The 12835-nt window shown below is 43.0% G+C and overlaps 1 protein-coding gene across 1 annotated transcript in view; it reads left to right on the top strand.

Moving 5' to 3' along the window:
* Nucleotides 1–12835, top strand: part of PKHD1 (PKHD1 ciliary IPT domain containing fibrocystin/polyductin) — a 256328-nt gene that overhangs the window by 22344 nt on the left and 221149 nt on the right. Inside the window, exons 18-27 of the mRNA XM_018088733.3 lie at nt 336–429; nt 914–1056; nt 1851–1981; nt 3058–3227; nt 3751–3889; nt 6240–6394; nt 7513–7697; nt 8655–8777; nt 10325–10430; nt 11327–11605. Of these exons, the coding sequence (XP_017944222.3) occupies nt 336–429; nt 914–1056; nt 1851–1981; nt 3058–3227; nt 3751–3889; nt 6240–6394; nt 7513–7697; nt 8655–8777; nt 10325–10430; nt 11327–11605 (1525 nt within the window). The remainder of the gene's footprint in view (nt 1–335; nt 430–913; nt 1057–1850; nt 1982–3057; nt 3228–3750; nt 3890–6239; nt 6395–7512; nt 7698–8654; nt 8778–10324; nt 10431–11326; nt 11606–12835) is intronic.

A 12835-nucleotide genomic window follows, 5' to 3' on the forward strand; every position in this document is an offset into this window, starting at 1 on the left:
GGATCTCCCACTGTCTCTTGATGTGGTCCGTTGGTCAGTGCTATAACAACCCTGGGTGATAGTTTCATGATAACCATGAGGCTGTAGATGCCTAACACACCTGAAAGGTACCAGACATGGGAGTTTACACTCTTTTGAGCTGAATTTTATTCTTTTATTCTTTTATATTTTTATTTTTTTAATATTTGGCTACCTACTCGTTCAGAACTGCCGTGCCACCGGTCCCTTGCTAATGAAAAATGGAGAGATGATGATGTGTGTTGAGGCTCTCTGATGACATGATCCAGAAATCATTGGACTGTGACTGCTTTTCACATTCTTAATTTCTTTTTAAGGTGCAGAGAGCAATAGAGGAACTCCTTTCAGTAGGATGTGAGACTGAGCCAGCTTCTGCTAAAATCCTTTTCCACGATGGTTTTGAGAAAGGAGGTAGTGATCTTTTATGTCAATCAAGCAGTATTTACTGTGAGAGCTGATTTCCTTTATGAAATAAATGTATTTGAAACTTTGAGTGAGAATAAATTTACACTTTTAAGGGGTATAAGTATATATATTTTTACTTCTCAGCTATATATTTGTATGTATTCTCATGTGTGAGTTTATGGAACTAGCATTAAAAACAACATGATCAATATAACAATCACAGTCACAGAAGCCCTGAGTTGGAAGGAACCCACAAGGATCATTAAGTCCAACTCCTGGCCCTGCACAGGACAACCCCAAGAATCACATCATGTGCCTGAGAGTGTTGTCCAAACCCTTCTGGAATTCTGACAGGAGAATACTTAGAGTAGGACTGTTTGCCAATTTTTGGACATCGACTTCCTGTATTTCCATGAATCTCTTGACTGTACTGGTGTCTTCTGAATCACTTTCAAACATCCCCTCTCCTCTTGTTTCTTTTATCTGTCAGATATGAAGAACATCATCACCACAGGACACATTGTCAGTGGAATGGAGCCTTTCTGTGGGAGGTTCAGTGTTCACAGACCAAACCAGCTGGTGAAAACCTCCCCATCCACACTACCAAGATATGACCTTACTGAATATACACATGTAAGTGGTTGCTCTTAATGAGTAGGTTGCACTGGGGACTAAATACTCAGAGCCCAATCAGCAACTTAAAATCATGTGGCCTGCTTAGAATCCCACCAAATCTACAAAGACTCGTGTCTTTGGACTGTGCTGGTGGACAGAGTGGGTGATCTGAGATCCCTGAGATGTTCATATTGTTTAACACATCTGGCTGTTCTCTGCTCCTGGGGATGCAACTCTTGATGAGGCAAAGGAAAAAATGGGATGATGCTGGGGAAAGATGGGAGAAGCAGGGGAGACCACTTCTTGACAAAAGGAAAAAACTCTTGTTACTGGGGCCCACTGTCCCTCACTTTTCTACTCATCTTCTACTTTTAATATGAATAAGGACTTGGTTTCAACTCTGTTGCCCTTTCTTTGCCACCTGGGGGAAGGCAAATAGCTTGGCCCTGAACACTTCCAGGGATGGGACACCGATGGCTTCTTTGAGCAATCTGTACCAGAGCCCTCACAGAGAAGAAATTCTTCCTAACATCCAATCTAAATCTATTCTCTTTCAGTTTGATGCCATTCCCCTTTGTCCTGTCACTCCATACTCTTGTCTGAAGGCCCTCTCCAGCTCTCTTGGAGACTCTTTAGGCACTGGAAGGGATTCTAAGGTCTCCCTGGAGTCTTTTCTGCTCCAGGCTGAACACCCTAATGTTAAACTGGGTTTGAAACAGAATATACTATCTTCTACATACATCACATATATAAATTATGTATAAATTACCTGTGGGTTGATTTGTGAAAATTTTATTCCCTCATTTTTGCAGGTGTGTTTTGCTCACAAAGGCCATATGAGTAACATTCTTCTCATCTCTGTGTCCTACACTAATGTCTCATCATGTTCAGTGAAGAAGAACTTCACCTGTCTATGGGATTTCAATCACACTGACTCTAAAAGGTATCCAGACAGTTGTAGTTTCCAGAGATTACACTTTCCATAGTAAGGAGCTGCAGTGGGAAAATGGAGGGAAGTTCTCATCTGTACAGGATCAAATTGTTAGCGGGGGTAAGCTGACATGTGCTCTTACCTGCAGAGGCACCCCTGGAATGTGACTCTGTACTTTCTGAGGATTTACTGAGTGAAGTTCCATGTTCCTTGTCACATGCAGTATCTCACCTCAGTAATGCACAGATGAAGAGTTTGCTCTGTTTGTGGTAAACACACCAGAAAAATTTCTGAGGACAAGAACTTTCCAGTTTCTTTAACCTCAGACAGTGGATTTTCTGCAGTGAAACAGGGAGATGAATTGATTGTGGTTTTTTCCCTGTCAGGAACCTCATGAGGTCACTGGTACACAATGTTTTGGAAATTGGTGTAGTCATTGATTTTCTTTATTCGCTTCAAATTCCATGGGTAGAAAACATTTGGTAGTAGATGTAAAATTTGGGGCAGACACACTTAAAAAAACCAGGAGTGTCAGAAGAACTTGATGGAGAGAACTGGGAGCCCTAAGCAATGGTCTGATATTCTCAAGGGTGCCAATTCTGGATTGACCCCCATCAAGGTCACTGATGCTATCATAGTATTTTGCCAAAAATAGAGCAGACAGTCATTCCCACATTCCATTCTTGTGATGCAAAAAAGGACCCATAATCAGAGACCTGTGAGGGTGGTGAGGCACTGGAACAGAGAAGCTGTGGATGCTCCATTCCTGGAAATGTTCAAGGACAAGTTGGATGGGGCTTGGAGCAACCAGGTCTAGTGGAAGGTGTCCCTACCTATGGCAGGGAGTTGGAATGAGATGGTCTTTAAGGCACCTTCCAGCCCAAATAATTCTGTGATTCTGCAGTTTAAAACCTTGTTTCTCACTATGGGGAACTCATCAGAGACATGTAAAGAGTGATCACAAGCTACTCAGTAAGTGACTTCTGTATGAATAAATAACAATGGTAACAACAGTAGTACCTGCTGTTACCTGGAAGCTTCACAATGACCTCACATTATGTTATTGCCACAACCTTGGTGTTTTCCAGGTGGACATTTACCTGCACTAACCTCTGGAAGAGGTGTGTGAATCTCTCCACGCTTGTCCAGGACCTCCCTTCCAATTCCCCCGTGTTTGTGCATCAGATAGACTTGCAAAAGGAAACATCTGGGTCATTTTACCTTGATGAAGTCATCATTGCTGACAGAACTGTGACTGGTAAAGGAATCTGTTTCTCTTTTTCCCCCCTCCCTGGAATATTCCATTAAAACACATAATGATAAAGCTGGATGAAGCTTTTTCAAAGAGAGATTTCACAACAGGCACAAAAATAATTTTGTTTCCTTATATATTAAACTTTTTTTCTTTTGTGACAGCAGTTCAAGAAGGAATTGCCAAATATCAATATTCTTGTTTTATTTGAAAATGTGTTTTACAAATGGCACAGGCTGCCTGGGACAGTGGCAGAGTCCCCATCCCTTGAGGGATTTAAAAGACATGTAGATGTGGCACTTGGGGACATGGTTTAGTGGTGGGCTTGGCAGTGCTGGGGAAACAGTAGGACAGTGATCTTAGGGGGCTTTTCCAGCCTAAATGATTCTGTAATTCTATGAAATGTAACTCAACAAAACAAAACAAAACAAACCCAAGAAGGTGTGATCCCAGCTATGAAACGACAATAACCTGGGAATAGTCACAGCTGTTCTCCTTGCTCTAATGAATGTTTGTGCTCTTCTTCCAGTTTCTCAGAGAGATCCCAAACCCTCTTGGCCAGGTGGGAGGATAATTGAATCAGTATCTGTGGTGGGGTCTCCTCCAACTTACAATGTGTCCTGGCTGGTGTCTGGCTGTGGTCCAAGTCTGCCCCTTCTCTCTCCAAGGTAGGGACAGTGAGTAGATCATCTCGATACTCTCAGAAACTTCTGGCACTTCCCCCAGCATATCTGGAGCTGGTTGTCATCTGGATTCAGCCTCTGAAAAAGAGGTTCTTGAGATGTTTCAGCTGACCTGTGGTGTAAGATGTACATGGGCCACCAAGGTATGGTGTAGGACTAGAAGGAGACCTAAGCCCTTCTGGAACAGTGGATGAAGATCAGAAAGACATGCTCCCAAACACCTTTAATGACATCAGGCAATGAAAGCCCACCTTGTGTGTCCTTGTTTACTGAGATGGTTTCATTCCTCTGAGCAATGAAAGAGGAATTAGAGCTATAGGCAAACTAGACCAGACAGTGAAACATTAAAGAACTGTACTGGCAGAAAATAGGTCCTGTAAAGTTGGATTGTATCCAGCTGAGTCAACAAGGACCTGATGGGAAGGGAGCCAGGCAAGGGAGAAGCTGGAATTATGCAGCTTGTCCTGTGCAGGAACCAGCTGTTACCTTGGCTCAGCTTCTCCACTCAAACTGACTTGCCCAGTGATCCACAGGAAACTTCCTCTCAGAAGAAGATGAACCTCAGCTAGCTGTCAATTAATTTGGTTTCTCACCTTGTGGTCTGTTTTCTTCCAAGTAAATTCAAAGCAATGTGTCATTGATTTTAAGTGCTCCAAAGACAGCTAAATTTTTGTTAAGAGGTGGCTAAGTTCTCAAAACAGTAAGGTCTGGCTCCCAGAGTAGCCAAGTTCTTCATTTCCTGATGAAATCCAAGGCTTTGGTGAATTCACTTTTTAGATTTCATAGATATAGGCAGAGTCAGCACAAAAGAAAACACAATCCAGTTTATGCCTCAGGTTTCCCAATATAAGAACTGCAAAGACCAAGTCCAAAAAGTCGTTTGGTGTAACAGTTAAACCCCAGTTCAGGCCCAGCTGTTTTGTAGAAGTCAGCTTAGGTAGCACATCATAGAAGGATTTGGTATGTGAAAGTCTCTCCTTCAAAATCACATTTAATTGCCTGTGTCAAACACAGAATTCTGACATTAACCAACAACAATAAAGGCAAGGGTAAGAACACAGGGGGATGTTTGTGATGTTTGATTTGTGTAGCCAGAGGTATAACTAACAGAAAGAGGGGAAATCTTTACTGCTGTGTGCAGTATTTAAGAAGACTGACATTAGAACGCTGCATACAACACTGATGACCACACTTTTAAAATAAATTTAGAAAAACTTGTAAAAAAATGCTGTGAACATCATTATGGAGCTGCAGAAAATGGAGAAAAAAATTTAAGAAGCTCGACCTGTTCAGCTTATAAAAAGAGGATTAAGAGATGGATTGGTCACATTACCTCTCACCAGGGAAAAAAAAAGGTGTTTGGCACTAGTGGGATTTTCCATCTCACTGAGGAAGATAACAGACTAAGCAGAGAAGTAGAGACTGCTGAAGCCAGGAATACTGAGAACGGGAATCAGCTCATGCTTTAAAAACTGGTGGGCTGAGCACTGTCTTTGGACATTTTCAAAACAAACCCGGGTCTTTCTTTTCACTGAATGTGGGCTGTGATTTATTCTAATGCAACTCCTATTCCTGTTGGAGTAGGAATATTAGCTAAAATCTGATGTACCAACCGTACAAAATGCTCAGTGATTGTATTCTCAAAATTTGCTCTGCAAAAGCCAGTTGTCATCCAGACACTGAGCCACATGGTGGCATCGTTGTACCACAGAGAACCTCCTTCTCCTCTGAAAAAGGAGAAATTTCGTGCCGAAGGAGAAAGTATTTTAAGTTTTAGAAATTGGACCTTGGGTGGACTTGAATTACTCTAACACAGATACGCTGTTCGGGGGCATGGTTTACTCCTGGGCCTGGCAGTGCTGGTTTAACAATTAGACTAGATGGTCTTGGGGGTATTTTCCAACCTTAATGATTCTACAATTCTACGATATGAAATATCACTGTAATTCAGGGGAGTTAAGATTTTGATGGACTCGAGGATATTGCAGGGTGAACTAGGAAAGCTTTGATTTTGTAGATGCTGCCCTGGCTGCACTGAGCTGGTCCTTTAGAAACACTGCTGGGGTAGGACTTACTTGTGTTTGATGGCGTATAAATTTCTTCTATCGTAATTTAAAAAGGTCACTTTCCACAATTTTCTGTCCTGTGCATTGCCTACATAATGTATATATGAGTTGGGAACATCCAATTTTGTTTGAGCTCCGGATACGTTCCCCTTAGACCCTTCAGGAGTGTTGTTCCCATAGGGGTCCCTTGGCTATTGGGTGACACGGGGGTGACAGGAGTGGGGGTCTCAACTGCTGATACCTTCACATGAACCCTCTCTGTCCCACAGAGGGGCAATGCTTGGGGAGGGCTCTAAGGAGTACGGATACCTCTATGTCTCCACGGAGGATGTGAGAGTCAGCCTCACCATCCAGAGACTGCAGGAGTCATCCCCACCTCTTGGAGGGACCTTCCGCATCTACTTGGCCAACAAAATGATACCAGGTAAGAGAAGATGCAGGTACATTTGGATTTCCTTAGCGGGAAGCCAAGTGAAGAAGTAGCTACCAGAGAAGTTGTGGCTGCCCCAACTCTGGAAGTGTTCAAGGCCAGGTTGGACAGGGATTGGAGCAACCTGGGATAGCGGTAGGTGTCCCTCAGTGAGGTTGGAACAAGATGATCTTTAAGGTCCTTTTCAACCCAAACCATTCTGTGATTCTATGAAAAGACAATACTGGACCTTGGACATGCTCAGAGCACAGATTGGCAGGTTAAACTTCTCATGAAATTTGCCAGATCTTTGATGTCCTTCAAGACAGGGGTTTAAGATTATAGACAGGACGGTATTCGTAGATGAGTTTCTTCCAAAATGCATACAGCCAATATGAAATATCTGCCTTAATGTTAAAGAACTTTGGATCAGATCCCAAAGTTTGTACCCTAAGGTTTCATTATGCTGCTATTTCTCCAGCATGTGTACTTCAGGTGGTCACGTATGACAAGAGCTGTGCAAGTTACCGGGTAATTCCTTTTTTTTTTTTTTTTTCCCAGGATTTTTTCAGGATCAGTAATTGGCTTGCAGATAACACAAAAGTTTTCGTACAAGTTTTGTGCTTGACCTGAACTAGTCACAGGTTTCCTTGTGTTTGATTTAAACAAGGGGGCCCCTGGTGGTCTAGTACTAAAATTTCTGATGCCCGCAACTGGAGAGGCTTCTATAGTTTTCTAGATCTTCAGACTAGATATAAAGAAGAAATTTTTTATGATGAGGGTGGTGAGGCCCTGGCGCAGGTTACCAGAGAGGTGGTGGATGCCTCGTCCCTGGAAACATTCAAGGCCAGGTTGGATGGGGCTTTGAGCAACCTGGTCTAGGGTTCATTGCAGGGGAGTTGGATTAGATGGCCTTTAAGGTCCTTTCCAACCCAAACCTATGTTTCAATTCTATAATTCTATGATCTTTTGGCATTTAGTGTTCAATAAGTTTCTGCTGCTTTTTTGGCAGTTGCAGAGGTTTGAACCGCAACAGCCTTGCATTAAAAATTAAACACCTTTCTTTTCCAGGAGCAGACAGGTGTGCTCTCCCAGGGATGATGGTATTCACTGCTTTCTGATGTCTTTTGCAGATGTTTCAGTGCAAATCTCCTCCCGCCACCTCCGCAAACTTTTGCAGGACAGTGTAGACAACTCCACAGCTCCCTACTTCAACACCAGTGACTTCATCGTGACCAAGGACTTGAACTCGTGCTATGAAAAAGTCTGGACCCTGACTTGGAAAAAAACAACTGGGGACTTGCCCAATGTTCTCCATGTACAGTAGTTTCTTTTACTAACCCCCACTTTGAACTCTGTTCAATGTTCTTTGGTCTTGGATGATTCACTCACCCAGTGGTTGTTTTCATGAAGACACCTGTGGGAACTTAGGCAATCTTCCTATTTGGAAGACCAAATTCCAGATTAGATGATTAAAAAAACAGTTGCAGAGAAAGAAATGGCATCTTCAGAGTCTGTGCTTCAAAACAAGGAGGAAAGGGTGCAATTTCCAGACTTCGTTGCAGTTCTGCATGATAAAGGGTCTGCTATTCTGAAATGAAATCTATCACTGAAACATTAATGTTTCGGTACAGTAACTGGAGCTCATCACAGATTTGTGGCATCATTTATTGGCCAAGGTCTTTTTCTGAGAACTATTCTATAAGGGTTCATATTTGGCTCTCATAAGTCTCAGGTGAAGGTTCAGTTTACATTCTCTCATCCCAAGATTTGTCATGTTAGTTTTGCTTCAAGTAGAAGAGCTTTCTCGAATAAGGACTCAGACTGAGCTGCTTCCTCCCCCAAAAGAAAAAAGTATTTCTTTATATATTGAGTTTCTAAAAGTGTCAAATTATTTTCAACAAATCAATGACTTCCCATGCTCAAGACATGGCCTGGAAGGTTAAAAAGCTTTGAGTTACATATTGAGCTATAGTACAGGCACATCTTTAAGAAGCTCTTTCCATGTCTAATTCCAAATGATATTATTAAGTATTAGAAGTTTATTTGCAAATCTGGCTCTTCAATTTGCAGTCTCTTTGTCTGCAAGGTGAAGGTGGAAACAGAGAGAAGGGAAGTCTTGAGCAATGAAGATTTAGACCGGGAGATTTGATTCATGGACAAAGCTTGAGAAGAAGTTTCTAGGAGTTATTTGCCACTTTATAAAAATTCTATTTTAACTGAAAATTACAAGACAGAAAAGGATGAGAAACTTAAATTCCTTGTTCTTTGCCAGGTCTCTGCCAAAACCCTCACTAGTCTGAAGGCAGCTGTTTCTACTCGTGTGGTTTATGATGGGGGTGTGTTTATTGGACCCATATTTGGGGACATGCTTGCTACCCCCAACAACAAAACACAGGTGAGTTGATTTGCTGTCACACTTCCTACTTATTCACCTGGGTTGTGTAGATCCAGGAGTCTCACAGGCGTCTGGGTACCTTGTTCTGCCACTAAATCCTTTCAGAAATCTGACGTTCTGTGCCATAAACTGCTCATATTCTGCCACCTGGGATGTGGAGCCGGACTTTCCTCCAGGAGCAATTGCAGATGGGGAGAATGGTGACATGGGTGATCTCTCACCACTGTGAAAGACAATTTGTCTATTTTGAGGCAGTGACCAAGGGAAGACAATCTCTGGACTCTCCCACCCTTGGTGGGTCCTATGGTGCTGCCCACCAAACTGGGAATGTCACTATTCATCTGCAGCATTTCTGCTGTTACACTGATGGGCAAAACAAATGAGCTGGTGGCTGTGGTACTCACCTGTGAGTTAAGCAGGTCCCTCAGCATCTGTGGATCTCAGGTCTTCAATTGTGAGAAGAGAGTAAGGAGGGCTTCCTGGCTGAGTGAGTAGCCATTCTGGCCTGCTGGATGGACAAATGTGTTCCCAGGTCTGCTCTCAGATGTTGCAGAGCAGTGGGTATTACTGACTCTGCTTCCAGCAAAGGCTGACAGGCACTGTAGTGACAACAGGGTGATGCTGAATGTGCTTGAAGTCCAAAGTGCAGCATTTGGGGCCAGATCATCCTGCTTTTTTGGTGAGCCTGTTTCCCAGACATGAGGATCTCTCTTTATCCAGTGACTCAGCCACCTTTGATATCTTTTCCATCTGTGCTGCAGATATACCCTCAAATAGCCCAAGTGAAACAAGACCAGCAGCAGCAAACAGATATCCTTGTAATTTTTGAAACTTTATTCTGTATTGCTGCTAGCACAACCATAAAAATGTCCCTCTAATTGTGTCCCTTTTCAAGCAGAGCACTCTGTGCTCCTTGCATTTCTTTGAGACAGTCTGCTTTTGCTTTTTTTAGGCATTGGTGTACTCTCCTGGCACACCCTTAATACCTGGAAGAGGGGCTCTCCTATGCCCTATACTTTGCTAGTTGACTCTTCTGAGATATCAAGGTCTCAGGAGAGATATCTCTTGATGTCTCTTTTAGGTAATCAAGATCACAGCTCAGCTTTTCAGGGGCAAAAAATAAATAAAATTGAGGGCTGCATGTCCACATTGTTGAATTAATTTTAATTAGTCTTACAGGATGTTTTAAACATAATAAACTTGTTCCTAAGGCAAAATGGGAAAAACTGGGGAAAGGCAAACCGGGTCTTCAATGGATGACTAGAAAAACAGGAGTTGTGAGGTCCCAGAAACATGGGAGATAAAATCCTGCAGACATCGAGAAAGGCTGATGATACAGTGTCCAAAGCTGTGATCTGCTTTGCCTTGGATGAGCCCTAATAAGCTTTGCAATTAAATCTGTAATGAGGCTGCAGCTGTCTGACTGTGCTCGGTTGAGTGCTCTTGGCAACCCAGTGTGGTTACCAGCATCTATCAGGTAGCTGTGGCTCTAGAAAACACCTCTGTTTCCTTCACAGGTTTAAGGTAACTCTCTTCTCTGTCTCCAGGTGGTGGTGGTGGTGAATGATGTCCTTTCAAACTGTTCTGGCTCATGCTCTTTCCAGTTCAGTCAGGAATTGACACCCACAGTCAGGCATGTGGAGTATTTATCAGGTAACGGGGCTTTGTGTCTGAACAAAATGGCAAAAAAAACCCCATTGTTCTGTGAAAAAGATCTGCCAGATGATGGTTTCATGTGCCTGTGTATTCTTTTGGAAATTTCTGCTTTTATGAAAACTGCACTTTTAACGGGTTGCTTCTGACCAGCTCCATTTCCAGACATGTTAAGTGTGTACAACTGTGTCCAGAGTAGGGCAATGGAGCTGGGAAAGGGTCTGGAGAACAAGTTTGATGAGGAGCAGGTCAGGGATCCAGGGGTGTTCAGTCTGGAGAAAAGAAGGGTCAGGGGAGACCTATGGCTCTCTACAACTCTCTGACAGGATGTTGAAGCCAGGCATGGGTTGGTCTTTTCTTCCAATTAATAAACAATAGGATAAGAGGAGATGGTCTCAAGTTGCATTAGAAGAGGTTTAGATTGTATATCAGGAAAAATGTCTTCACTGAAAGGTTGATCAAGCACTGGAACAGCCTGCCGAGGGGAGTGGTGGAGGTACCCTGCCTGGAAGTGTTCAGATGGTTTAGTGGTGAACTCAGAGGTGCTGAATTAACAGTTGGCCTCAATGACCAGAGAGGTCTTTTACAACCTTAATTGTTCTGCAATTCTATGGTAAAGACATGAAGGGGAGACAAACGGTGGCAGGTTTGATGCCTAAAGGAAAAGTAGCTCTTGGCTCAAGTAATTTTTAGCAAAAATTTAAGGAAAAAATGTAATAGCTGGACAGGGACAGGCAGGAATTGGCATTATGTGGGCAATGAGACAACACCAGCGGTGCAGTTTTTAGGATGTCCTGATGAAGCTGGTAAAAAACTTTTAACTGTTTGTTGAAAGTAAATTCAGGACATTGTTACACCAAAATTCATGACTCATCTTGTTGATTGTGTCCCTTCAGATGATGGGCCCCTGGCCACAGTGGTTATCAGGGGAGATGGCTTCACTGAGGAGAAACCAGCACTGCAGGTGGAGGTGAACCGCACGAGCTGCCACGTCACGAAGTCGAATGAAACCGAAGTGGTTTGCCAGGTGGAGAGGCTGCCAGTGGGAATCTACCAGCTGGCACTACTGGTGAGGCCTTATGGATTTGCACTCAATGGCAGCACAGGAGAAGGGATCTTCCTGAGAGTGGAGCCAAAGCTGGTCGCCATCGAACCTCCTACGACTTCAGAGATTGGTAGGTTTGAACTCCAGAGCAGCTCTAAGGGACCATCTGCCTTCTGCTACTTCTTTTCCATGACGTGTTTGGTTCTTCTGTATTTTCACTGCCAAGGTCTTCACCAAGCCTACCACAGCACAAGAAGCTTTTGGATGATACTCTCAGGCACATGGTGTGACTCTTGGGGATGGTCCTGTGCAGGGCTAAGATTTAGACTCGATGAACCTTGTGGTTTCCAACCAAGTCAGCATATTCTGTGATGAAAAAGACATATTATGGCTGTATACACTGTGTGGGGAAAGTTACTTAAAGAGTGACAGACTTCCCTTTGTTCTTTGTGGAGGCAACCAGTTTCCCAACTAGTTTTGTTTGGGAATTGTAATTTCAAGTGCACGTGTATTCATTCTAGCAAATCAGGTGTGTGTTAGTGTTTCATATTCATCCTGCCACATCTGTAGCTTTGCAGTATTTGAATTAATCTGGCCTAATCAGATCAAGTATTAGGAAAAATTTCTGCACTGAAAGGATTGTCAGCCATTGTAACAGCCTGCCCAGGGTAGTGATGGAGTCCCCATCCCTGGAGGGATTTGGAAGACATGTAGATGTGTAACTTAGGGACATGGTAAAGTGGTGAGCTTGGCAGTGCTGAGTTAACAGCAGTTAACAGTTAACTGAGTTAATGGTTGGATTAGATCTTAAGAGGTATTTTCCAACCTAAATGAAATGACTGTACTTCAGTTCATCCCAGTTCCATTGGAGCGAATTCATACACTGGAAATAAAATAATAAAATGGAAAACACATCTGTGTTTAGATACAAAACTGAGAAACCTAGAGAAGCTCAAGCTAAACTGAGTCTCCTTCCATTCCCCTTACCTCTCCTGTCCTTGAAACAGGAAAGGAAATAAAGGGTGATATAGTCCATACTTGAAGACAAGAGGTGGAAAGATTTTCCACAGGACTCTGGGGATAAGGGACCATACAACTCTCTCATGTGCTCTGTATGTGAGACAGATGGAAGTTCAAGCAAGGTGCCCAGACAACTGTATCTGAGCCATAACAAATGCTGCAAATAACCAACCTTTCCCCTTTTTTGGGAGAGGGAAGGGTCTCCTCAGCTCAATGAGAAATGTGGAAAACACTCTTACCACACCTGGGCTGTGCAATAAGGGCAATCTCAGCTTATCACTTCTTTTCAAGAATTAAGGAATGTACCTATAAACAACATCTACTCTGACAGTAAAGGTTA

Source organism: Manacus vitellinus, unplaced genomic scaffold (assembly GCF_001715985.3).
Source record: "Manacus vitellinus isolate BGI_N305 unplaced genomic scaffold, ASM171598v3 scaffold_11_pilon, whole genome shotgun sequence".
Lineage (NCBI taxonomy): Eukaryota > Metazoa > Chordata > Aves > Passeriformes > Pipridae > Manacus > Manacus vitellinus.